The sequence below is a fragment of the Rhinopithecus bieti genome, unplaced genomic scaffold (genome assembly GCF_001698545.2).
Source record: "Rhinopithecus bieti isolate Rb0 unplaced genomic scaffold, ASM169854v2 scaffold_11291, whole genome shotgun sequence".
NCBI lineage: Eukaryota > Metazoa > Chordata > Mammalia > Primates > Cercopithecidae > Rhinopithecus > Rhinopithecus bieti.
The window spans coordinates 1,008,593-1,036,126 of record NW_016807158.1 but is presented as its reverse complement, the minus strand read 5'-3'; the positions used below and the strand labels follow the sequence as shown (position 1 = coordinate 1,036,126).

Sequence of the window (27,534 nt, the reverse complement as noted above, 5' to 3'; positions counted from 1 at the left end):
ACCATCTGTGGGCCCAATGGGAGCACGGAAACTCCAGGCTGATCTTGGACTGATTTCCCTCCTAACCCGTGACAGTAGAGAGGCGGGACAAATGGGGCTTTTTATTGCCGCCTTTCTGTCCAACCCGAAAGTTAGGAAAGGTCGGTTGGTTTACACTGGAGGACAAATGGTCCAATTACCGCGGAAAAGGGACCTCTGAATCCAGATTGGCGTCCTCCCTACCTATAAGATAGGCTCAGGGGCGGTGAGAACCAGCCCCGGATGTGGGCGCGGCACTGAGGTAGGACTGAGAGATCCTATACCGCAGTGTTTTGGGGAGGCGGAACTGAATTTTTTTCTTAATTATCATGTGACGGGTTCTGGATTTAATGGGGGGAAAAGTGCGGAAAAGGACAAGGATCCAAACTGGCGAATTTCCTGATCTTCGCGTCTCTCTCCGCTCTCCGGCCGGCGGCGCTGCCAGGTGAGTCTGGGGCTCTGCCCTAGCCCGCACGGTAAAGCGGTGCTGGTCTCCTGATGCTTCCGTGGGCTGTGCGGCCGACCCCCAGCCCATCACACAGCCAGCCCCCAACGCGCACACGCCTGCTTGGCTCCAGGGCTTCTGTGCGCATCCAGCAGGAACCGTGGTGAACTCCAACGTGTGCTGGGCCCACAGCCCATAAAAGGGGAGCGTCCGGGTGGGGCGCCGCGAGCCGACTGTTGGTGTTTGCAGAAGGGTAAGTATAGTTTAGGAGCGTTCTGAAGTTCCAGGGGCAAGTAGGCCCCCAGATAAGCTACGTTGTAAGCAGAACGCTGTTCCTTTGGCAAGGCTGTTGCTGCAAGGCTTTTCAAAAGCGACTCATTATGAAGAATAAATATGTGGACTCATAAAGCAAAATTATCTTTGGGATGAGGGGGGTTCACTTGGTAGAGTACTGGCAGTGGCGAGAGAAGGGAAATGGGGGCTGATACCCACCCGCGGACGATGTGGGTGGGGCTCTATATATTTCCATAACGGGGTCTCTCCGAAGGTTTTAAAAATGAATAAGGAATCATTAACAGATATTTAAGTGTCTTCCTAGTGCAGGAAATAGCCACCTTAAATGGGAAACATTTTAGTTGAGCACATTTTTGGAGTACGCACCTCCCCCTTTCATGTGGAGCGAATAGTAGGAAACATAACGACTGCCCAAATTGATGCAGACGTAAATGTAAAACTGGGATCGTATGTCATCGTTGTAGCTCAGCCTACAAGCGTACAATCCTTCAATCGTCATTTAAGTATCAGTAGTGCTTCCCCACTGAGGGTATTTTCGTGCAAGAACATAACAGAATTTTGTTACATCCCACATTATAAATCTTGTAGGCACAAGAAGATTGTTACTTGCATCCTTTCACCTCCAGCCTTAAAGCACCTGTGGTGAGTGCAGCCAACTATAAGAAAAAAATGAAGCTTGTCTTATCCGATGGCAGATGGAACAGTTAGGTTTAAGCAAATGTATAATCGTAAACCGTTTTTCAGAGGTTCACAAAAATGGCCAGATAGATTGGAGATGGGGATTGTGCAATTTACAGGATGAAATCCATCCATGGTTATTAATCAACACACACCCATCCAACCCTGCTTCCAAATTCAGTCCCACATCCCACCATATGGCAGCCTCTGGCCAGGAAAGGAAACCAACACAGAAAAATGCCTCCTTAGGAGCAAAAGTACTGCAGTATGAAGCCTGTGCCAATTAAGTAAACAAGTTTAAGTGTCACTAGATGGGTATAAGGGAAAAGAGGTGAGTTAGGAGACTCATACTTAACTGTTGAAATAGAACAGATGTGTCCTCTTGCACCGTGATAGCCATCCACTATTTAAAGTAGTATAGATGTTGCACAGTACATCAAAGTTAGTTCTAAAATATAATTGAGCACGCTAATCTAGGGTATTTGGCTCAATTAGCCAGTTTCTTCACCTTTTCTCTATTATCTTCCTGCATCTTTCCTCCTACCACGCATGCTTTTGTTCCTATGGGTAGCACCTTCTGATCTTTTTCTCTTTCCATCAAGTATCCTCTCTCATCTTCAGTGCCATTCCCCATTGGCTTATTTCTCTGTTTGTAGTCATAAATTCTTCCTTTCCTGAAAATTTCTTCTGTCAGTTTCATATACCCTTTCATTTTCTCTTCTCCAAATGCCTCAAAGGAATAAAGTGTTCTCAGTTGTTTCCATTTCTTGATCTTCTGTTAACTGCATGCAGTCTGGCTTCTGATTTCCCGTTCTACTTATCCTTTTTCCAAATGGTCATAAAGGTTGGTATAAAAAACTTGAGTAAGTAGAGGAACATATCATAAACCTATATGTGAAGATTAAATAAAATAAATGCTATCCCTAAGTTTTATGCATTCACAATCAAAATTCTAAGTTTTTAAGAATCAGCTTAGCAATTTTAGCATTGAAAAACTGTAAGGACAAAATAGAAAATATTCTAGAAAAGAAGCCAGCATGATGGCTTACACCTGTAATCCCAACACTTTGGGAGGCTGAGGTGGGTGGATCACTTGAGATCAGGAGTTCGAGATCAGCCTGGCCAACATGGTGAAACCCCAGCTACTTGGGAAACTGAAGTGGGAGGATCACTTGAACCCGAGAGGCAGAGGCTGCAGTGACCTGAGATCGTGCCACTGCACTCCAGCCTGAGTGACAGAGTGAGACTCCATCTCAAAAAAGAAAAAAAAAGAAAAGAAAAAAATATTCTAGAAAAGAGAACAGCGAGTAGATAGATACTAGGCCTTCCAGATATTAATACATTCCTAGAGCAACAGTAAGTCATACAGTATTAGGGCAAAAGAGAAACATATGGATCAGTGAGGCAGAATAGTGATATAAGAAATAGCCCCCAAAATTTAGCATCTAATAATCACAAAACATCAAAAGTTATTAGGTGGTCCTGATTATTGAATGGATAACAAGTAGTTTTATATATATATATACACAAATTAGTGAGAGTATTGTTAAAAGGAAAAAAACTATTATACCAAGAAGATATTTGTAAGAATTTTTATGAGAAAATAAGTGAGAATTTAAGAATATAAGTGTCAGACTATGTGAAAATCCAGTGTTACCAATGCCTTTTATATTATATAGCCTAACAACCTCTTTACAATCTTTTTCTTTTTTTTTAGACAGTGGTCTCACTCCCATCGCCTAGGTTGGAGTGCAGTGAGCAACATGGCTCACTGCAGCCTTGACTTCCCGGGTTCAGGTGATTCTCCCACTTCAGCATCACGAGTAGGACGGAATACAGGCACGTGCTACTGCACCTAATTTTTTGTATTTTTAGTAGAGACAGGGTTTCGCCATGTTGCCCAGACTAGTCGTGAACTCCTGGGCTCAAGAGATGCACCTGCCTTGGACTCCTAAAGGGTTGGGACTATGGGCATGAGCCACTGTGCCCAACCACTAAAATGTTAATTCTACTTTATATTATTGTAATTTTTATTAATCGTTCTCTCCTTTTATTGATGGATTGATTGATTGAGACAGGATCTCTGTTGCCCAGGCTGGAGTGTAGTGGCACGATCTCACGGGTCACTCACTACAGCCTCAACTTCTTGGACTCAAGCAATCCTCTCAGTAGCTTTAGCCTCTCAGTAGCTGCGACTACAAGGTGCATACCATCACGCCTTGCCAATTTTTTTATTTTTTGTAGAGACAGGGTTTGACTATATTGCCCTGGCTGGTGTGGAGCTCTTGGGCTCAAGTGATAGGCCCACCTTCTCCTCCCCAAGTACTGGGATTACTGGCGTGAGTCGCGCACCCTTCCCATTCCCTTCTTTTAAAACTCTTCTCAGCTTGATACCCACCTTTCCCTTTTTCACTACTTTGAATGCTTTTTTCTTTGTACCCCTTGAAATTGAATGAAAAAGTACAGATTTGCAAATGTATAGGAAGATGAAGAACATCTTTGCGGTGCAAGAATAAATTTGTAAGTGCCTGGACGCGAGTGATAGCATTGAAAAGGAATCACCTGACATTTTGAATAGAGCTTATACAGTGGATATACTAAAAATTGTATTTTGTCATGGGCTGTAAGGAATGGTGGATATAATGTCAATGATCACTAAGTTTTAGAGGATTTGAAAGGAAGAATAGTAGAATGTTTTCAAAATTAGGAAGTCAGTTGGGAAAGAACCAGTTTTGTTCACTAGGAATGGAAGTGATACTTTTTTTCTGGTATCAAAACAATCTTGACTTTTTCTCCTTCTCTTAGGGTGTATTTCCTTTTTTTCGATCCTGCAACAGCCTCTTTAAACTGTTTAAATGAGAATGTCCTTGGCTCAGAGAGTACTACTCACCTGGCTTTTCACATTACTCTTCTTGATCATGTTGGTGTTGAAACTGGATGAGAAAGCACCTTGGAACTGGTTCCTCATATTTATTCCAGTCTGGATATTTGATACTATCCTTCTTGTCATGCTGATTGTGAAAATGGCTGGGCGGTGTAAGTCTGGCTTTGACCCTCGACATGGATCACACAATATTAAAAAAAAAGCCTGGTACCTCATTGCAATGTTACTTAAATTAGCCTTCTGCCTCGCACTCTGTGCTAAACTGGAACAGTTTACTACCATGAATCTATCCTATGTCTTCATTCCATTATGGGCCTTGCTGACTGGGGCTTTAACCGAACTTGGATATAACGTCTTTTTTGTGAGAGACTGACTTTTAAGTACATCATCTCATTTCTATTGCTGTTCAACAAGTTACCATTAAAGTGTTCTGAATCTTTCAAGCTTCAAGAATACCAGAGAACTGAGGGAAAATAACAAATGTAGTTTTATACTACTTCCATAAAACAGGATTGGTGAATCACGGACTTCTAGTCAACCTACAGCTTAATTATTCAGTATTTGAGTTATTGAGATCCTTATTGTCTCTATGTAAATAAAGTTTGTTTTGGACCTCATTTTTCTACATGACTCTTGAATAATCTGTTGTATGTGGTCAGTATCTAAAGTAAGTAAATATAAAACCTTTAACCTACATGTTTGGGCCAGGCGAGGTGGCTCACACTTGTAATCCCAGCACTTTGGGAGGCCGAGGCAGGTGGATCACTTGAGGTCAGGAGTTCAGGACCAGCCTGGCCAACATGGTAAAACCCTGTCTCTACTAAAAGTACAAAAATTAGCCAGGCATGGTGGCGGGCGCCTGTAATCCCAGCTACTCAGGAGGCTCAGACAGGAGAATCACTTGAACCCAGGAGGTGGAGGTTGCAGTGAGCCAAAATCACACCACTGCACTCCAGCCTGGGCAATAATAGGGCTAGACTTCATCTCAAAAACAAAACAAAACCTACATATTTGAATAGAAGTTTAATATACGATGGCTGTATTATGACCAAAGTAAATGTTTCTAAATTATGAAGGAAAAAAAAACCTAGTTACCGAAACAGGGATGCCATTTTGTATTTACATTTAGAAAGAATCTGAGTTTGACAGATTTTTATCTAGGCTAAATTCATTATTACCTCTATCTTCTGGCTGGGACAAATAATTCCAAGGTGGCATGTTAAAAAAGCAGAAAAGCTGGGCGCGGTGGCTCACGCCTATAATCCCAGCACTTTGGGAGGCCAAGGCGGGCAGACCACGAGGTCAAGAGATCGAGACCATCCTGGCCAACATGGTGAAACCCCATCTGTACTAAAAACACAAAAATTAGCTGGGCATGGTGGCGGGCGCCTGTAGTCCCAGCTACTCAGGAGGCTGAGGCAGGAGAATCACTTGAACCCAGGAGGCAGAGGTTGCAGTGAGCTGAGATCACACCACTGCACTCCAGCCTGGCGAAAGAGCGAGACTCCATCTCAAAAAAACAAAACAAAACAAAACAAAAAAAACAGAAGCTTGCCACTTACTAAAGTTAGGGGGACCTAATAATCCTGATTCTGTCAGGACAGACCCAGTTTATACCTATTGTCCTGGGGTCTCCAGGAATTAGTGCCCCTCTCACAATTAGAAGTGTCTTGAATTGAGAAAGCATATTATCACCTTCAAGGTACTAAGCAATTCCAATGAAGCAGTGGTGGCAGTACTTATAAAAATTCCAAAGAGGTTGAAGTGTTTTATAACCCTGAAGCACGATGATTGTTCTTACCCTATACAACCCTCACCTTTAGCTTTAAGAGAAATCTAAAGTGATTTTTTTTTTCCTGTTTTAAAAAGATCAAACAAAAAAGTGATTTCTGGCTACTGAAACAGAAGGTCTAGTTCTGCCTTGTAATGACAGATAACATAAGTTTCACAACACAACAGATTAATACAGCGTAACTCATTAGGCATTTGAAACTAGAGAACTAGGCTAAATAAATAAAAACTAATCAACTGCAAATATTTTCATCTTATAATTGGCAATAATTAGTATTTTCGGTACATAAAAATAGGATTGAGAATAGTTAGTACTGGGAACAGAATGTTCCAGGCTTGATCAGACACCTCTAACTCAACTGAGAGATCCATCCATGCTTTGGTTTATGGGATCTATCATTAAATAAATTCAAAGTAGAAGAAAGCTTACATCTCTCTAAAAAACCAGCCAAAAGGATTTTGGAGTACAGGGAAAAGGAAAAGAAGGGATGGCACCACGGCAAACAACCAGCTAGGACAGGAGTCAGCAAAATTTCTCTGTAAAGGGCTGCTCAGTAAATGTTTAGGCTTTTAGGTGATGTGGTTTCTTTTGCAACTACTCAACTCAGTCTTTATGGCAGAGAAAGCAGCCATAGACCATGGCTATATCCCAATAAAACCTTATTTATGGACATGAAATTTAAATTTCAAATGATTTTCATATCACAAAATACTATTTTACTTTTGTGTCAACCATTTAATGCCATAAAACCATTCTTGCCTCACACACCATAGAAAAACTGGTGGTGGGTTAGATATGGCCTACGGGAGGTAATTTGCTGACCCCTGTGCTAGGCAATAAAAGCAGAATGGAATTCTGTATGAGATGTTAAGAGGAAAGGTCTCTTGCTCCCCCAAACAGTTCTACAAGGAAGGAAGAGAGAAATTAGGTAAGAATTGTATGTAAACGGCAACACAATAACCAACTTGTTTACACATGAGGGTCAATGAATTTTAACAGCATCTGAAAGATTCCCAGAAAGTAGAACTGCTCCACTAAATAAACACTTGAAGCAGCACAATAAATTATCATAGATATGTGCCTCAATACACACATCAATGTGTTACATTAAAACATTACGTAATGAAAGACATTAAAGATAGAAATCATGCTTACAGGTAGAAAAATCAAAACAAATGGACCAATATGTAAACAATTAGTACTGTACAAAAATACCTTCCTAGGTTTCAGTTATATGATTCTTGTTTATATGACAGAGAAATCTACCAATGAGATTTTTTAAGATTAAACACACAATGCCTCATGAAGGAAACTTAAACATCAGAGGTTCTTACCAAAGCCGATTTTTTCTAGGTTAGCATGGATGTAACTTACTCTGGTTTGGGCAAAAGATTTGTCATCAACAATCTGAGTAAAAGCAACCTGTGCACAAAATAACTTTTTATAAGACTTGAAACTATGAAAAGGGGCGGAGTGCAGTGGCTCACACCTGTGGTCCCAGCTACATGGAAGGCTGAGGTGGGAGAATCGCTTGAACCGGGAATTCAAGATTACAGTAAGCTATGATCATGCCACTGCACTCCAGCATGGGTGACAAAGTGAGACCCTGTCTCAAAAACAAACAAACAAAAAGGCTGAGTGTGGTGGCCCACACCCACACCTGTAATCCCAGCACTTTGGGAGGCCGAGGTGGGTGGATCACCTGAGATCAGGAGTTTGAGACTAGCCTGGCCCACAGGGTGAAACCCTGTCTTAACTAAAAATATGAAAAATTAGCTGGGTGTGGTGGCCGGCGCCTATAGTCCCAGTTCAGGAGGCTGAGGCAGGAGAATCACTTGAACCTGGGAAGTAGCGGTTGCAGTGAGCCGAGATCGTACCATGGCACTCCAGCCTGGGCAACAAGAGTGAAACTCCATCTCAAAAAATAAAATAATAATTTAAAAAAACATTCAAATGATCCAGAACTTAGTAACATTTCATGAACACAGGGACCAGATATGGTAGCCTCAACCAAACATGTAAAACATGAACACAAATCTACCAACAAAGAGCTTTCAAGCACCAAGAAAAATACTTGTACAAAGCTTCAAGAAGTAGAGATCTATCCTTGGGTTCAAGCTTACTGCAATTTTAAAAGTTATTAACCTGCGGGACGTGGTGGCTCACACCTGTAATCCCAGCACTTCGGGAGGCTGAGGCGGGTGGATCACGAGGTCAGGAGTTCGAGACCAGCCTGTCCAACATGGTAAAACCTCGTCTCTACTAAAAATACAAAAATTAGCCGGATGTGGTGGCCGGCACCTATAATCCTAGCTGCTCAGGAGGCTGAGGCAGGAGAATTGCTTGAACCCTGGAGCCGGAGGTTGCAGTGAGCCAAGATCGCGCCACTGCACTCCATCCTGGGTAACAGGGCAAAAGTCCGTCTCAGGGAAAAAAAAAAAAGTTATTAACCTTATAAATTTGGTCATCTGGTTTCCAATTTGCTTTTTCACAGTGCAGCAAATAGGAGGGAACTATTGACTAATGAACAGAAATGATAGCCAAAGGAGAGGAAACCATAGAATCATCTTCATACAAGGTCCGGCATATCACCATGCACCTGAGTCATCAGGAAAATCAATTAATTTCTCTTTATTGAGAGGAAAATATATCAGAGTCCTTTCGGTGTTATATAAACAAGCCACAAACTACCAAAGGAGTTTTCCTTACTGTTGATTGGTCATGTTTGCACAGTAAACATCACTGTGAGCACAAAGTATTATTGGTGTCCTTATACTTTGTGGCATAAATATTAAAACATGCAGAGGGTTGGGTTTGGTGGCTCTCACTTATAATCCCAGCACTCTGGGAGGTCGAGGTGGGAGAATCACTTAAGACCAGGAGTTCGAGACCAACCTGGGCAACATGGCGTAACATGAGGTCAGGAGTTCGAAACCAGCCTGGCCAACATGGTGCAACCCTGTCTCTACTAAAAATACAAAAATTAGCCGGTGTTGTGGTGCACACCTGTAATCCCACCTACTCGGGAGGCTTAGGCAGGAGACTCACTTGAACCCAGGAGGTGGCTGGGTTGCAGTAAACAGATCACGCCACTGCACTCCAGCCTGGGCGACACAGTGAGACTCTGTCGCAAAAAAAAAAAAAAAGTTACACAATTTTAGAATAGGGTGGAAAAGGACAGGACATCTCTTCATTGTAATGATGGAGAAACTAAAGCCCAGATAAGTAATTAGCCCATGGTCACGGATAAGTGGAGGAGTGGGACTCCAAATGCTATTTCCACAAATATGTCTCCTGTTAAAGGAAAAAATGAAAAGTAACAGTAGAAGATACCAGTTGTCAAACCCTGAAGATACCACTGGGTTACAAGCTTTTCTGAGGATCCTGCCTTACACGTTCATGTTTCTTTTTTTTTTTCATTTTTTTGAGCGGAGTCTCGTCTGCACCCAGGCTGGGAGTGGCAGTAGCCGCATCCTCAGGCTCACTGCAAGCTCAGCCTCCCGGGTCTTAGCGCATTCATTCTCCTGCCTCAGCCTCCCGACAAGCTGGGACTACAGGCGCCCGCCTCGTTGCCCGGCTAGTTTTTTTTTTTTTGTATTTTTAAGTAGAGACAGGGTTTCACCGTATTAGCCAGGATGGTCTCAATCTCCTGACCTCGTAATCCGCCTGTCTCGGCCTCCCAAAGTGCTGGGATTACAGGCTTGAGCCACCGCGCCCGGCCACGTTTCTCATTTTGTGTTGCCCTGTATTCAAGTCAGTCAGTCATACTGTATTACGCCATAAGGCAGTTGTCATCTATCTATACTTTTGCCTGTCTACCACTATCATCTATACATGACAGTCACAAATTTGTAATTCAATTGTATCAAGAATAGGCAGTCCATGATAAGACACGATTTTGAAATGCCAGCTTGGGAAAAACAGTGAACTAGGAAGATAGTTTTTGATGTCCACCTGCCTTTACCATACCTTGCCTTGGCCCCTTCATGAAACTCCTCCTCACAGATGCCTATCCTCTGCCTCAAATTAGAATACCAAGAGGAGATCATCAGTGAGGAAGGTGTGAAATGACTGGAGTGACCCAGCACAGAACTCTTTTAACTATTCTTTTGACTAATTCCAGAAGCAGAAGCTAACATGTAAGGTATGTAGTGTAAGCCAGGCAATGTGCTCAGTAAACATCTGGCATGTTCTGTCACTTAACTTTCACCACAAATTAACAGAACAGATATTATCCCTCCCATTTACAGAGAGAAATACAGACTAATTTTCTCACAGTTATACAAGTGTGGTTTTGGTGGGTTGTTTTTGTTTTGAGACAGGGTCTCGCTTTCACTCGGGCTGGAGTGCAGTGGCTTGATCATAGCTCACTGCAGCCTCGAGCTTCTGGGCTCAAGCCATCTCCTACCTTAGCCTCTTGTGTAGCTAGGACTACAGGTGTGTGCCACAATGACTGGCTGTTTTTATTACTATTATTAATTATTTAGAGATGGGAGTCTTGCTGTGTGGCCCATGTTGGTCTCAAACTTCTGGGCTCAAGTGATCCTCCCACCTGGGCCTCCCAATGTGCTGGGATTACAGGTGTGAGCCACCATGCCCAGCCTTATTCCCTTTTACTGAACTTCAGCTATATTGCTACAAATGCCCGCAGTCAAATATCATGGCTGGGAGCAGTGACTCATGCCTGTAATCCCAGCACTTTGGGAGGCTGAGGTGGGAGGAATGCTTGAGCCCAGGAGTTCAAGACCAGTCTGGGCAACATGGTGAAACACAATCTCTACAAAAAATTAAAAAATTAGCAGGGTGCGGTGATACATACCTGTAGTCCCAGCTACTCGAGAGACTGAGGAGTGGGAGGGTCACATGAGCCCAGGGAAGTCAAGGTGGCAGTGAGCCTGGGCAACAGAGTGAGACCCTGTTTCTAAATAATAAAGTGGCTTTACAGGTTTTACAGAAGGACTAACTGTACGAAAATGTGCAACCTTTATGTCCTTCCATTCCTGCAATGGAATGGTTATAGACTGAAAAAAACTAGGGCAGGTTGTCATCTTCAGTATTTTCAATTTTTGAATTTTTTAAAACATGAGTAGGGAAAACCAAAAAAGCTTAAACAGAATGCCTGATAACCAGACTTTATCTACCAATTAAGACTTAAAAATGTGAAATTCTGCCTCAGACTCTGAGATATCAAGGTGTTTCTTATGTAGCCAGGCATGGTGGCTCACATCTGTCATCCCAGCACTTTGGGAGGCTGAGGCAAGATCAGTCTGGGCAATATGGTGAAACACTGTCTCTACAAAAAACATAAAACTTAGCATGGTGGCGTGCACCTGTAGTTCCAGCTACTAGGAGACTGAGCTGGGCGGATCACTTGAGCCTGGGAGGTTGAGGCTGCAGTGAACTGAGATCGTATCGTGCCACTGCACTCCTGCCTGAGGCTCTGTCTCAAAAAGATAAAGTGGCTCTGGTGAAAGAGGGAGACCCTGTCTCAAAAAAAAAAAAAAAAAAAAAATAGGTGCTTATATTTGCCATTTTAATCATTTTAGGAATAGTTAAAATTTATCTTTAGTTTGTAATAATTTTCAGTGTATCTCCAGAAAAACCAGTTGAAGGAAAAATGTTGGGTAAGTTTCACAGGTTTTACAGGTTTATTTCTACAATACTGACTCTCTCCAAGCTGCCCAACAGGGCCTGGATATCTAATAACTACCTTCTTAAACTGTATGCATAAGAGTTTTGGTTAGACTGCAGTACAAAACAAGAAACTTGGTTTCTTTATAATACCTTCTCATCCAACTTGTCTCCATTTTTCTTTCTGTTGTAATCCTAGAATTGAATTTGAACTCAGACTGACTTTAAATTATACAAACCTACAGAGATGGGAGGATCACTTGAGGCCAGGAGTTAAAGTTCATCCTGGGCAACATAGTGAGGCTCTGTTTCTACAAAAAAAAAAAAAAAAAAAATTAGCCAAGCATGGTGGTGGGTGCCTGTAATCCTAGCTACTCAAAAGGATGAGGCGGGAGAATCACCTGAGCCCAAGAGTTTGAGGCTGTAGTGAGCCATGATTGTGCCACTGCACTCCAGCCTGAGTGACAGAGCAAGACTGTCTTTAAAAAGAAAGGAAACCTACCTAATCTTCCCCCACCCCTAGTGTACAGTATGTTCCGTCAAATATTTATTGAACACCAAGTATAAAATATATTAGGTGTTGGGGATACACAGTGATAAAATTCCCAACTTCTAGCTCATGGTTTAGCTACAGTCCAACATGTGCTTAATATGTATATTTAATGCTATGAGCAGAGGGCAGCAGACAGATTTGGGTCTATACCAACTACTGGGTGAGGGGACAGTTGGAGATGTCCCCTGTAAAGCCTATGAAACGCTGTATGTAAAGCAGGGGTCCCCAACCCCCTGGTCCCGGCCTGTGGCCTGTTAGGAACCAGGCCACACAGCAGGAGGTGAGTGGGGTGCAAGTGGGCATTACCACCTGAGCTCCACCTCCTGTCAGATCAGTGGCAGCATTAGATTCTCATAGGAGGGCAAACCCTATTGTGAACTGCACATGCAGTTCAGATCTAGGTTGCATGCTCCTGAAAAATCTAAAGCCTGATAATCTGAGGTGGAAGTTTCATCCTGAAGCCATCCCCCACCCAACCCCGTCCATGGAAAATTGTCTTCCACAAAACCAGTCTCTGGTGTCATAAAGGTAGGGAACCACTGCTGTAATGGCAGTACAGGAGATGATGTCTTGAGTTTTGAAAAAAGGAAGATCTCACAATGTTGTATTCCAGATATTTATTTCCCCAGCAAAGAATTTTAAAAGTTCACAAAATGGCAATTACTGCCATCTGGTAAAGTGGAAAACTGGTCACATCAAATAGAAGAAATTGTGTTACATGAAGCTGGAAAGGGAGGGCCTATAATAAAGACTCTTCAGTGCTATGCTAAGCATTTGACCTTTATTTGTTAGCAAAGGAAAAGCCAAGGAGTACTTCTACAAAGAAGAGTAATAATTCTGTATTTTAGAAAGGTTAATCTGTTGGTAACACAAAGAATGGAATGGAATAAAGAGGGAAAGGGCACAGGACTAGAACACTTTAGGGTATTTTGAGTCCAGGTGAGATGAACATCTATTATGACTGTGATGTGACAAGAGCAACAGATGAATTGTTAAGTACTTCTGGGGTTGACTCAATCTCATAACAAATTGGACACAGGAATCAGGTACGGTGGCTTACACCTGTAATCTCGACACTTGGGGAGGCTGAGGCAGGATCACTTGAGGTCAGGAGTTCCAGACCAGCCTGGCCAATATGGCAAAACCCCATCTCTACTAAAAATACAAAAATTAGTGGGGTGTGGTGGTGCACACCTGTAATCTCAGCCACTCAGGAGGCTGAGGCACAAGAATCACTTTAACCCAGGAGGCAGGGGTTGCGGTGAGCCAAGACCATGTCACTGCACTCTAGCCTGGGCAACAGAGACTCTGTCTCAAAAAACAAAACAAAACAAAACAAAAGGACACAGGAAAAGAGAAAAATCAAATTAAGGTGATTATGAAGGAAGTGATGACAATAACCAAATTGGGAGGAAAGAAACAGCTAATGCTTGAGGGCAAGGCAAAAAAGAATTTAGATTTGACCATATGGATCATTAGAACTAAAGTGAAAAACCAGGCTGACTGAAGTTGTGGGATCATGAAGGTAGCTCAGGGACAGACTGTAGAGGCCTAAAGGAAAGACCATGGAGACTGCCTTAAATAGTGGCAGACAGGCAAAAGAATCCTTCCAAAGAAACAAACACAACATGAAAAGAACAGGTCATAAAGAGTTTTAGGAGTAAAATGATAGTGCTGCAAGGGTCAAACAGAAATACTAAGAAGTGCAGCAGGGCCAGAAGCAGTGGCTCACATCTGTAATCCCAGCACTTTGGGAGGCCGAGGTGGGCGAATCATGAGGTCAGGAGATCGAGCCCATCCTGGCTAACACGGTGAAACTGTGTCTCTGCTACAAATACAAAAAATTACCTGGGCGTGGTGGAGGGCGCCTGTAGTCCCAGCTACTCGGGAGGCTGAGGCAGGAGAATGGCATGAACCCGAGAGGCAGAGCTTGCAGTGAGCCGGGATCATGCCACTGCACTCCAGCCTGAGCAACAGAGACTCCGTCTCAAAAGAAAAAGAAGTGCAGCCACTGGATTTGGCAGTCAAAAGGTAACCTTTGAGAAAACCATTTCAACATACATGTGAGGATTTAAATGAAACTGTAGTGAAATGAGGAATAAATGTAAGATGAGGAAGTGAAGGCAGACAGAAATTCCCAAGAACTTAGGAAGAAAGACGGAACAAGAGCATTCACAAAAGCCAGACTTAAAGATAAAGGTATTTTTTAAAACAACAGATTTGAGGTAGAGGCAGGTAAAAATCTGGCTTAGCTGACAAAATTTCAAGAAAAAACTTTGGGTTGGCGGGGCAGGGGGATCAAACTGTCTGTCCAAAGAAGTTTCTCAACTCTCTATTACACAACATTTGTGACTATAATATTGTTTGATGTTTGTTTTGAGACTGAGTCTTGCTCTGTCACCCATGCTGGAGTGCAATGGCACGATCTCGGCTCACTGCAACCTCCGCCTCCCGGGTTCAAGTGATTCTCCTGCCTCAGCCTCCTGAGTAGCTGGGATTACAGGTGTGTGTCACCATGCCCGGCTAAGTTTTATATTTTTAGTAGAGACGGGGTTTTGCCATGTTGGCCAGGCTGTGCGACTATAATACTGATTTGCCTCTGACTCTGCACACTTAGTAGTCTTAAGTAGCAGTGAACTTTACAGAAAAGTGTAGATTTAACATTCTAACAACATAGATGCGTAAGTTCTAAATTTCAAAATGTACAGAATGATCCAGAGTTCTCACAAGTTCACAGTGCAGTTCTTGGTAGGCAGTTCACGGTAATTAAACATACAAGTTACAAATTTTAATTTCTAGTTAACATAAATTCTACTCACCCAGCCCATATTTTGTTCTCAGCTCATTCATATTCCCTGATTGGGTCTGAAGTCCAAGAAGAGCTGGAAGGGAAGATAACCTGAAATGCAGATGTTTTCCCCTCCCTTCCCTGCTCTCAGCAGAGATATGACTGCTATACAACACCCATAAAGCTACAAGGAAAAGACAGCTTTGTTTTTAGGCTGTGTGCGCTTGACGTTCTAAAAAGCAATGATTTCCATCTGTAGTATGTACTGGGTTACAGAAAGAAAAGAAAAGCCAGGATAGAAGACAAAAGGACTTACAAGCTCTCCTGAGTTGTCCCCTTAATTATCATATCTGAAGTGTGCTGTCAGTGCCAAACCTCAAACATAACTCTTTCATAAAACAGGCAATGCAGTCTAAAACCAGTAAAATTGTGTTTACATATAAATGTAGTTACATCAAGTAAGAGAAAGAGTAAGATCTATTCTACCACACCTAAAACCCATCATGTTTTAGCAGCCTAAAAGTATTTTGAAAAGAATGGCACTTTTGTCTTCCCAATCGTTACGTCTAGTGGGACAAGAGAGGTATTTATCGTACCATTCCCAGCACCCATACCTAGTTTAGTGACCTTTTTAAGATAATCCTCAATATCTGTCTCTGTTGGCGTAAGTCAACTTTTGAGAGTTAGCTTTAAGGGTAAAAAAAGATTTTCAAAGTGGAGTCAATTCAAGATTTTATGGTTTCTATTGAAGACAGAAAAGAACTTTTAAAGTTGACAAGATTAAAATGTCAATTTTAAGAAAATAATTACAAAAGTAAAAAGATTGTGGTTATCAATTTTAATATTTATTGAAAGATGGAAGACAAGGAAAGTATCTCTCAAACTCCAAAAACAATCTTGCACCTTTGCTAAATGTAAAATAAATTTTGAGATATTTGCTTTACATGACAATGAACCTGTCCAAAAAATAACTGAATGCAAATCTATCCAAATGGTGCTAATTTATTATTTACAAAAATGCTCTTATCTGCCATAAGTATTTGGGAAAAAACTGTTTTACACTCAGGAACACTAATGAAATACCTTAAAGACAACTTAAAATATAAAACCTTCCCTACCCTCAATGACCACCCCCCCAGAAAAGTTACAGAATGGATTAAAAATGAATACATGTGGAAACAAACATAATTATTTCCCACAAATGTACACAGAAACAGGCACATGCACACACACATATACAGTGTTGTGCAAGATCAACTTAATGTTTATTTAAGGTCAACAGCCTTGGTGACAAAGAAGATAATGAATATGGCTTCAGTAAAGTTTGCAAGTAAATATCACAAATGTTAATTCTTTTGCTAGCTAACCAGCTAACCTGAGTATGGAATATGTATTATTTAGATAGCTAAAAGGTTATAAACAAAATGGAGGAGTGGAGAGGGGAAAGCACTATAGCAGATTCCACTGAGGTACCTTAGTTTTTATGTAAAGGTCTGTATACCCATTTAATAATTTACATAACAATTATTTATTCTATATAGTATATGACCATATAGAAACTATGTCTTACGTAGTTTATTGTTCTGGTCCAAGAAACTGGAAATAAAAGCAATATTCTTCAGATAAAGAACTGGAATGTACTAACTATAAAACCATTAATATAATGCAATATTAAAATAGAAAAATTTTTAAATGTAACAAAGGTAGTCAACAAGTTCTCAGATTGTATCTGAAGAGGATTTGAAAATTATAACCCGTAAGACAAGGAACGTAAGCATTATTGAAGGCAATAACGAGGCTATACCTGCAAATCTTGAGCCCACTGATTTATACTTTACCTTCAGAGATGTATGCTTTTTTAATTTTTTAATTTTTTTTTATTATTTTTTATTTTTTTGGAGACGGAGTCTCATTCTGTTGCCCAGGCTGGAGGTCAGTGGCGCAATCGTGGCTCACTGCAACCTCCACCTCCCTGGTTCAAGCAATTCCCCTGCCTCAGCCTCCCGAGTAGATGGGATTACAGGCACATGCCACCAGGCCCAGCTAATTTTTTTTGTATTTTTAGTAGAGACAGGGTTTCACCATGTTGGCCAGACTGGTCTCAAACTCCTGACCTTGTGATCCGCCCGCCTCGACCTCCCAAAGTGCTGGGATTACAGGCGTGAGCCACCATGCCTGGCCGATGTATGCATTTTAAAACAATTTAATTTTCATATTATAGGTAAGTCTGACTATAGGTTATATTGGAAACTATACCTAAAAGCAACCACTATGGTTATTATTAGATATGCCTTCCTTTAAGTTAAAAAGTTTAAGGCTCATATTTTGGAGGGATACCCTAAAGACATTTTCTCACAGTATGACCTCAATGCATCTACATATATGCTACTGGAAAATTGGAAATAAAACACATCTCTTGTTAAATATATCGTTCTTCAACTTTAAAGAGAAACAAAACCATTTTAATCACATCCCTTCTTATTTCTCAATACTGGTTTGTTAAGAACTTTTGTCACTCAAAAAGGTAGGTGCAAATCCATAAATTTAGGTTAAAACAGAAGATTAAATAGGTGGGGAGCACGGTAAGACAATGACATATAAAACAAAACCCTTACTATCTTGATTTATACCTTCCCTATCCCATGAAACTTCCTATGTTGCAAACACTGATTTCCTACAAACCATGAAGATTTCCTATGATATTTGCCTGTCCTTTTATTAATCTAGGGGCCAGAACTGACATCATTGCTGCAATTAACTTTTATTTGTTCTGGTAAAATGCTTCTTCCTAAATGGCTTCACCCTAACCAGAAATATGAGCAGTTTTGATGGGTACTATAGATGGAAATACCAACAGTAACCCAAAAGGCAGCACAAAGAACCCCAACTGAAAGTCATCAACCAAAATATGCGCCCAGAATAATACCAAAAACAAACAAAATAGATCTGCAATGAGCAAAGTTTCTTACAGCAACACATACATCAAAGACTTCTGTCTGACTTTTAATTACAATAGTGGAAGCAGTGTCAAATAGTGAGTCTATCATTAAAGAGTCTGTTTTACTCATCTTTAGTTAGGCACTGGCAATCTGTCTCCTACCTCAATTTAATGTCTAGAACTTCTTTTGAAAAGGAAGTATTCCAAGTTGTTTGCCTTGCTAGGGTAAGGAGGGGATCCTGAGAGAGATGAGGTACCACAAACTATTTTGTTAGTTACATCTCTGTACATGGCAGTTGAGTCATTGTCATTGCCCTTATTTTACAGTTTTGTATTTGCCGTATTTTTCTCCCATTCTGCAAGAAAAATGTAAAAGGATTTTAATTGCTCACAATTAAGCTTTCTGTAACTAAAGATTTTATACTCAGCTATTACTTAGTAAAGGTACTTATTAGTAAGAAAATTCTCTATACCTATCATTCCATATATAACAAAAAAAATCTATGGTAGGCTATGTAATCTGGCCACGTAACTTCATTAGTTAGAAGGCTTTGTTATCATTAACATACCTTGTTTCTCCCAACTTTCTAAAACTGTTTCTATTACCTACACCGCTTTCTTAATAGTTTAATATAAAAATTTTTCAATGTATTCCGGAGAGAAGGGCTAAGGAATTTTACATATTCATCTTAATTCAGCAATTTAAGAAAATTCTGCAAATATGATATACATATATACATTCACACACACACAGATGCACACTTTCTTAACTGAGTCTTGGTTGTTAAAAATGCCTGCACAGGCTAGGCGCTGTGGCTCATGCCTGCAATCCCAGCACTTTGGGAGGCCAAGGCGGGCAGATCACAAGGTCAAGAGATCAAGATGATCCTGGCCAACATGATGAAACCCCATCTCTATTAAAAATAAAAAAATTAGCTGGGTGTGGTGGCACGTGCCTGTAGTCCCAGCTACTCGGGAGGCTGAGGCAGGAGAATCACTTGAACCTGAGAGGCAGAGGTTGCAGTGAGCCAAGATCGCGCTACTGCACTCCAGCCTGGTGACAGAATGAGACTCCATACCAAAAAAAAAAAAACAGCCAGCACAGCGTGGGGAATTTAAATATGTACTAGATTTGACTTATGTACATTTGCACTCCAATACCACACTAAATGGATATACCAGCAGAGAATCATATCAAACAAATGACTTAAATGAATTGTCAGTTTGTCTTTGCAGACTCCACAGAAAACATATTTATTAATATGAACCTTTATTAAGTGGCTCACATTTCAGTATAAATCACACTAAAAAGATATTTTAAAAGCTATTTACACTACAGTGCTGACACATTTAAAATGAAAAAAAAGGATATAAATAAGCTCTATGGAAAAGCTTTAAATTGTTGAAAAGAATTCTGGCTCACATTACAAAATATATATATATTTATATATATGTTAATGTCAGCTCTATTCTAAAACCTAAAATTCCAACGTAAATGATTTTTTTTTTAAAAGACTCCTTTATGTTTAAACCTGCAATGTTTACAGTGCATCTGGCCCTAAGTGCTTAATACTTCACAGTTATGGACAGGCACTGAGGAATGTTACAAAGCTACATAAACAATGTTTTGTAACAGATACAGGAGCAAGTCCTTGGCTTGCTTTCAGAATTCATGAATCTTTATTACATTATTAAATTTTTTTAAAAAAGGATTTTAGATGCTATATGCAAATTTAGCACAAAATGTCATCGTCTTTTTTATCTTGATTTGAATGTGCTGAACTGTGTTGCCTTATATCAACAAGACTTAGATTTCCAGGGCACAATTCTTCCTTTAAATCTCTGTTGCTATTTTCAAATTTAGAATCCACATCAATCTTAAATTCTGTAAATTGAACATGATCCAATTTTGCTTTAACATTCTTGCCATCCATATTATTCAGTGCTCTAGTCTTTTCAGGAATATTAACATTCACAGGTTCTTCCTTGATTCTTACAGATGCAATAGGTTCATGTTTAATCTGCTGTAATTCATATTTAGAATGAAGTTTATCTGAAAAAACAGAATCCAAGGAGGCTTTGCTTACAGCACAAATCATGTTGTCAGTGTCAGGTCCAAGAACAGATGATGTGGAATCTGATGATGTGCCTGTTTCATGAGTAGCTGTATTCTGAGAAGTGTCCTCCTCTGAGTGATATAATTTGAGCCGAATGTGCCATGCTAAACTGCATACAGCTGAAACTGTCTTGAACTGATGAACAACATTCCTTGGAATAAAATAAATGTCATTATCATAGAGCTGAATCCTGGCATAGCGAATGCCTTCCCTCCTCAGTTGATTCAGTTTTGCATCATCAACCCATTGGACACACTAAAAAATAATAAAACAATACAAATAAGACTCTTCATAATAAAAATTAAACCAGTAAGTGTAAGACAGTAAGTGTATTAAAAATACCTGGGACAGTGGAGGTTCATGTAAATCTAACTGCATTCGTTGAACTACTTCTAAGAAATCTTCAGCATGAAAACAAATTACATCTTTGGTTATACGGGGTTGATCAGGCCTAAAAAAGAAAATGAGATAACAACAATCTGCCATAAATGTTTCTCTCTCTTGAGTTCTTATTAAACTCAAAGCAAAAATGGTTTCTGGTCAATACTATAGTACTGTCTTACAAATAAACTGTTAATTGGAAAGCCATTTCACATATTTAAAGAAAGGGCCAACACCATGACTGTCAACCTAGACAGAGATTAAAAACTGACTTCATTTTGCATAAATATTTGTCACAAGAGTTTGGAAAATTGAAATGATCTGAATTGGTAAATTATATAAACCAAGAAAATTAAGTGTTCTATTTGAAGAGTAAGATTAATGCTTCACACATATAAGTGCTAAAGTTAAAAATACTACATAAAAATTAGAAGTAAATATGAGGAAAAGGGAGTATTTTCTTTCCATAGAAGATACATGTAACTATACTGATGCATAAAACTCTTAAGTAACTTTATAAATTAAGAGATTTCATTAGAAAAGTACCAATATAATAAACTTGGTGTTTGCTGAGGTTACTCGTGCCTTTAAATATAATTCTAAAAAATTCTCAAATTCTTCAATTAATTAGGAATATATAAATACATTTTTACAGAGATGCTAAAAAATGGATTTTGGAATAAAATTCCAAACAACATTAAAAAAAATCATATGAAGGCAAATCATAACTAAATTTCTTTTTTTTTTTTTTTTTTTTTTTTTGGAGATGGAGTCTTGCTCTGTAGCCCGGGCTGGAGTGCAGTGGCCGGATCTCAGCTCACTGCAAGCTCCGCCTCCCGGGTTTACGTCATTCTCCTGCCTCAGCCTCCCGAGTAGCTGGGACTACAGGCGCCCGCCACCTCGCCCGGCTAGTTTTTTGTATTTTTTTAGTAGAGACGGGGTTTCACCATGTTCGCCAGGATGGTCTCGATCTCCTGACCTCGTGATCCACCCGTCTCGGCCTCCCAAAGTGCTGGGATTACAGGCTTGAGCCACCGCGCCCGGCCCTATAACTAAATTTCTAAAAACCAGTGATAAAAAAGAAAATCTGAGAATCATGTAATACATTATATACAGAGAAAGAAGGATAAGAATGATCATAGACTTCTTATCAAAGACAATGCAAGCCTGAAGAGAATGGACTACTTTTAAAGTACTAAAAGAAAAAGTTAATCTAGAATTCTATACCCACCAAAATATCCTCTTAAAATGTGAAATAAAAACATGTTCAAATAAACAAAAGCTAAGAGAATCTGTCACCGGAAAACCAGCATAACAAAGACTGCTAAAGGAATTTCTTCAGGCTGAAGGAAAATAATACTTAAATGAAAATGTAGATCTATGAAAAGGAATGTATAGCACACCTAACGATAAATATGGAAGAGGTTTTATTCTCATTTAAAGAAATATCTTTAGAAATGATTCTTTAAAGCAAAAAAGTAATAACATACATTGTGGGGTTTATAGCATATGTAAAGTAAAATACAAGACAATTAGCACAAAGGCCAGAAATGTGAGGGGGAGGGAATAACTGGAAGTATACTATTGAAAGATTCTTACACATAACATAAAGAAGTCTAATATTATTTGAAGGTAGATTGTGGTAAGTTGACAACAATGAAATTTAAAAAAAAAAAGAAAAAAAAAAACCACAGTGCTATAAGCTACTAACCAAATCATGGAGGTAAAATGGAATGCTTAAAAATGACAAGAAAAGGGGTAAAAAAGGAATAAAGAAGCAAATTGGAAAAAGCAAGAAGGTAAATTTAAAACCAAATTTACTAATATTTCTATTAAATATAAATAATCTAAATACTCCAATTAAAGGACAGAGATTGTCACTGGGTTAAAAAAAGTAAGACTCAACTATGTATCTATCTACATGTAACAATAATATAGACATAAGGTAAGTTAAAAGAAAAAGAATGGGAAAAGATACAGCATGTAAATACAAATCGTAAGAAGGCTGAATGGGCTGTATTAACAAAGTTTCAAGACAAGGAATATTACCAAGGATAAAAAGGGCAGTTTATAATGAAAAAATAGGTCAATTTATCAAGAATAACAATTCTAAATGTGTACTTGCCTAAGAACACAGCTTCAAACTATATGGAACAACCTTCAAAACACTATGCTAAGTGAAAGAAGCTAATCACAAAAGACCACGTTATGTGATTCCATTTATATTAGATGTTAAGAACAGACATATACCTACAGACAGAAAGTAAATTAGCACTTGCCTAGGGCTGGGAGGATGGAGGATGGAGGATGGAGAATTGGGGAGGTGATGGCTAAAGGGTGTGGTTCCTTTGTGAGGTGATGAAAATGTTCTATCATATGCTCTATCATTTTGGTGGTGGTTGCACAACTCTGTGAATATACTAAAAACTATTCAACTGTATGTACACTTTAAATGGGTGAATTGTATGGTATGTGATCGTGGCTTGATAAAACTGTCACAAAAGAAAACTAGAGCAAAACTAGAAAACTGACAGGAAAACAGACAAATCCAGTATTAAAGTTGCAAATTAACAAGTAGACAAAAATAAGTGAGACTATAAAAGACGTGAACCACATTCACTATCAACAAAGTTGACTTAATTGTTCTTAATTTATAGATGTGGTGGTATGTGGCTGTAGTCCTAGCTACTCAGGAGGCTGAGGCAGGAGGCCTGCTTCAGCCTAAGAGGTCAAGGCTGCTGTGAGCCATGACAGCACCACTGAACTATAGCCTGGGCAACAGAGTGAGGCCCTGTCTCTTGGGGGGTGGGGGGGAATTTAAATTGTTCTAATAAGCAAAATAGCATATTCCAACTCACATTTCATACCCAAACAATACTCGATTTTGGAAAACAAAAATCTAAGCAAGCAAAATTATTTTTTTTTGGTGGCGGGACGGAGTTTTGCTCGTCGCCCAGGCTGAAGTACAGTGGCACCATCTCGGCTCACTGCACCCTCTGCCTCCTGGGTTCAAGCAATTCTCCTGCCTCAGCCTCCTCAGTAGCTGGGATTACAGGCACGTGCCACCATGCCCGCCTAATTTGTGTGTGTGTGTATGTGTATTTTTAGCAGAGATGGGGTTTCGCCATGTTGGTCAAGCTGGTCTTGAACTCCTGACCTCGTGATCTCCCCACCTCAGCCTCCCAAAGTGCTGGGATTACAGGTGTGAACCACTATGGCTGGCCCCAGCTAATTTTCGTATTTTTAATAGAGATGAGGTTTCACCATGTTGTCCAGGCTGGTCTCGAACTCCTGACCTTAGGTGATCCACCCGCCTTGGCCTCCCAAAGTGCTGGAATTACAGGCGTGAGCCATCACACCCAGCCGCAAAATTACAGTAACTTTGCTTTATATGTTTTATCAATTTAATAAATGGAAAGTAACAATGTATGAGATGACATCTCAAGTATATTAAAAAGAATAATCCATTTTTTAATCTATCAAAATATTCAAAGTGAAACTTGCAAGCAAAGCTGGAAAAAAAAGAATATGGAAAAGCAAATACATAATAAAGAGAAACCAAACCTCAGAAAGGGTACAAAAAAGCAGGAGGAAGAGAAAACAGAAGAGTATGGAATCAGATTGAAATCAGTCTCTGCCGTACCATTTACTAACTATATGACTGTAAAAAAAAAATTATTTGACAGCCCTGAGCCTCAGTTTCCTTATGTGATAAATACGGAGCAAAACGTAGTTGAGAAAAATTAAATTAAATGACATTTGTAAACTGGCATACCGTATGCACCAGGTAAGCCTTAGTTTTCCTTTTACCTTAATTCTTTTCACATCTATGTCACTTAGAACATGAAATTAATTATTTCAGTTAACCCAAATGTTTAAACCTAGATTCTGCCAATTTATTTGTTTTTGTTTTTGTTTGAGACAGAGTCTTGCTCTGTCACTCAGGCTGGAGTGCAGTGGCGCGATCTCGGCTCACTGCACCCTCAGCCTCCTGGGTTCAAGCGTTTCTCCTGCGTCAGCCTCCCGAGTAGCTGGGACTACAGGCGTGCACCACCATGCCTGGCTAATTTTTTTATTTGTAGTAGAGACAGGGTTTCACCATATTGGCCAGGCTGGTCTTGATCTCCTGACTTCGTGATCCACCCACCTCGGTCTCCCAAAGTGCTGGGATTACAGGTGTGAGCCACCCTGCCCAGCCAGATTCTAGCAATTTAAAATCTTTAGTACAATTATACAATTAAGATATCCAAATACAGGTAAAAAATGAAACTTTTTTCTCACAGTAAGGAGGAGTTACTAAGATTTTCCAAGAAAAATTGTAGAAGCCAAGAAATTACTTGATTAAAATAGCAGTAGTTTTACATACCACTCTCCACAGTGCACAGCCTTCAGCACTCCAACAGCAGCTGTAGTCTGTCGTTCAAAACCTTGTCCTATATGATCTGCATGAGCTCTTGTCCTGTCTTCAAAGAGCATCTCACGGGGCTCACTTGTTCGAGGTAGGTACTGAAGATTTTTTATTTCATTGGTAGTTCTGTTTTTTTAAAAAAGAAAATTACATTTATATAGTGATACTTAATTGCCATCAAACATTCAATAATCACATAATTCAGACAAGATATTAAATCTGCTCTCAAATCAAATTCTATCTTTAAAATGAAAACAAGAACAAACAAAAACACACATACAATACCCTCATTTTTCTAATATACCTTCACAAAAGTAACAGTTGTAAGGAAATACAAGGATAAAAAATTAAATTACAAATGGTGTTGTTTACCTAAGTTTCCCTATACACAGAATCTTTACCTGGGGCTTTGGTACCATGCCCCCACTCATATCTCTTGGGTAACACAAGACAGATAGATAGGTATCTGAAACAAACAGGTAACTTTTAAAAATGCATTAATTCAATATTAATAAGACACATACTATGTGCTAGGTACTATCTAGGAACTGGGGCCAGTGAATGAGACAATAGCAAATAAGACAGAAGAGGACCCTACTCTCGTGGGAGTTTATAGTCTGTCTAGTGAGGGAAGGATCAAAGAAATAGATTTAGCAATAAAACACCCAGCAATAAGTGCTTCCACAAAACATGCATGGTTTATTGCAGGTAGAAAGGAAAACCTTAGCTCTGTCTTGGAAGACAGCCATTTCCCATTGGCCCTGTCCTCCACCACTTTCCTTCTAGAATGCATATGCATACAGAAGTTGCTGCCTACTTAGCCTCACTCATTGCTGAAACCTCTCCAGTTTTGCTGTAAGCAAGGAAAGGGTAAGAAGAATTTCTCTGGCTGAGATTCATCATTTTATGTATCTTCCTCTATAGTTTTTGTTTCTTCCAGATGCAACTCTGTATTACCCCCATAATTGTCTCCTCTCATCCTTGTCTGTCTTCCCAGGGATCACTCTTCCTTACTGGTTCTCTACTTTCCCACCCTTAATCTCTATTATTTAACTACTCTGTGTGCACCCCTGCCTTACAGTCTTATTACACATACACATAATAATTTTTTTTTTTTTTTGGCTCTTTGTGATTAACGTTCTACATGTGTCAGAATGCCAGATGGTGTTGCTTCCTCTGGAAACCTAACAGGTTCTCAAACCCACAAATTTAGTTGCATAAATACCACATTCTAATGAATTAAGACTATATAGCACTTGGCACAATGCCTGACACTGTTTTTGTTAAACTATTATTGCATATACCGTGGCTTGTATACCCTGAGGTGAATGGAAGTTCCTCAAGGTAGTGGTGAACCCCTTTAAATTACATCTAAAAGTTTGTATTTATCTGTATTGTTCTGAGAAAAGACTTTCAGATTCTCAAAATGATCCATACATTCAAAAAAAAAAAAAAATTAAGAAGCACTGAGGAGGCCGGGCACAGTGGCTCACGCTTGTAATCCTAGCACTTTGGGAGGCCGAGGCGGGTGGATCACCTGAGGTTAAGAGTTTGAGACCAGCCTGGCCAAAACAGCAAAATCCTGTCTCTATTAAAAATACAAAAATGAGCAGGGTATGGTGGTGCACGCCTATAATCCCAGCTACTCAGGAAGCTGAAGCAGGAGAATCACTTGAACCATGGAGGCAGAGGTTGCAGTGAGCTGAGATTATACCACTGCACTCCAGCCTGGGTGACAGAGCTAGACTCCGCCTCAAAAAAAAAAAAAAAAAAAAAAAGAATCATTGAGGAACACATCAATTTTACCATTTACTACTAACTTATAAATTAACCTGTAAAATTTTATTCATCCAATAAATATTAAGCACCAGACACTGTTTTTAGGTGTTACAGACACATTAGTAACAAACCCAATAAAGTCCCTGCCATCATGCAACCCAGAGTTTACTCAATGACTTTTTCCCCATTTTCGTTTTAACTTAGTAATCACTGTAACCAGTAAAACCACCTTTAGGTATCTAAAGAAAAAGCTATAATCAGGACGGGCGCAGTGGCTCACACCTGTGCACTTTGGGAGGCTGAGGCGGGAGGATCATGAGGTCAAGAGATCAAGACCATCCTGGCCAACATGGTGAAACCCCATCTCTACTAAAAATACAAGAATTAGCTGGGTGTGGTGGCACGTGCCTGTAGTCCCAGCTACTCGGGAAGCTGAGGCAGGAGAATCTCTTGAACCCGGGACGTGGAGGTTGCAGTGAGGCTAGACTGTGCCACTGCACTCTAGCCTGGTGACAGAGCAAGGCTCAGTCTCAAAAACAAAAAAAACAAAAGGCTATAATCTCTCCCAGCATCATCTCCATCCGTTCCAATTGATGTTACCCTAATGTACAAATGTACATTTTCTCCACACTTTTCTCTGTGCTCACATAAATACACAATCCCACATAGGAGAATTTTGTTATTTCTTTGGATAAAGACAAAATCATACTAGATACATTATACTACATTTGGCTGTTTTCAAGAGTCATGAATATCCATCCAGATCAAGACATTTTTTAAAACTTTAACTATTTTGCCTTTTTTTTTTTTTTTTTTTTTTTTAAGAAA

The 27,534-nt window shown here is 39.8% G+C and overlaps 2 protein-coding genes across 4 annotated transcripts in view; one reads left to right on the top strand and one right to left on the bottom strand.

Annotated features, from left to right (window-relative positions):
- Positions 1-136: 136 nt before the first annotated feature.
- On the top strand, positions 137-4,936 carry TMEM60 (transmembrane protein 60). 3 transcript variants are annotated; one of them, XM_017880416.1, is made up of 2 exons: positions 137-463; positions 4,241-4,936. In XM_017880416.1, the coding sequence occupies exon 2, from the start codon at positions 4,291-4,293 to the stop codon at positions 4,690-4,692; it is 402 nt and encodes a 133-aa protein (XP_017735905.1). In that variant the 5' UTR covers positions 137-463; positions 4,241-4,290; the 3' UTR covers positions 4,693-4,936. The 3 variants fall into 3 exon arrangements, with proteins under 3 accessions (XP_017735905.1, XP_017735904.1, XP_017735906.1); XM_017880415.1 differs by lacking the exon at positions 137-463 and adding an exon at positions 628-716; XM_017880417.1 differs by lacking the exon at positions 137-463 and adding an exon at positions 3,248-3,274.
- A 14,318-nt stretch (positions 4,937-19,254) lies between these two features.
- The window catches only part of LOC108534858 (round spermatid basic protein 1-like protein), a 30,967-nt gene continuing 22,687 nt past the window's right edge, over positions 19,255-27,534 (bottom strand). Inside the window, 3 exon segments of the mRNA XM_017880413.1 lie at positions 19,255-20,393; positions 20,481-20,589; positions 24,886-25,053. Of these exon segments, the coding sequence (XP_017735902.1) occupies positions 19,755-20,393; positions 20,481-20,589; positions 24,886-25,053 (916 nt within the window). The 3' untranslated portion in view covers positions 19,255-19,754.

What these genes read in the sequence shown, in the direction of transcription:
- TMEM60 (XM_017880416.1), top strand. Translation starts at nt 4,291, where the DNA reads ATGAGAATGTCCTTGGCTCAGAGAGTACTACTCACCTGGCTTTTCACA.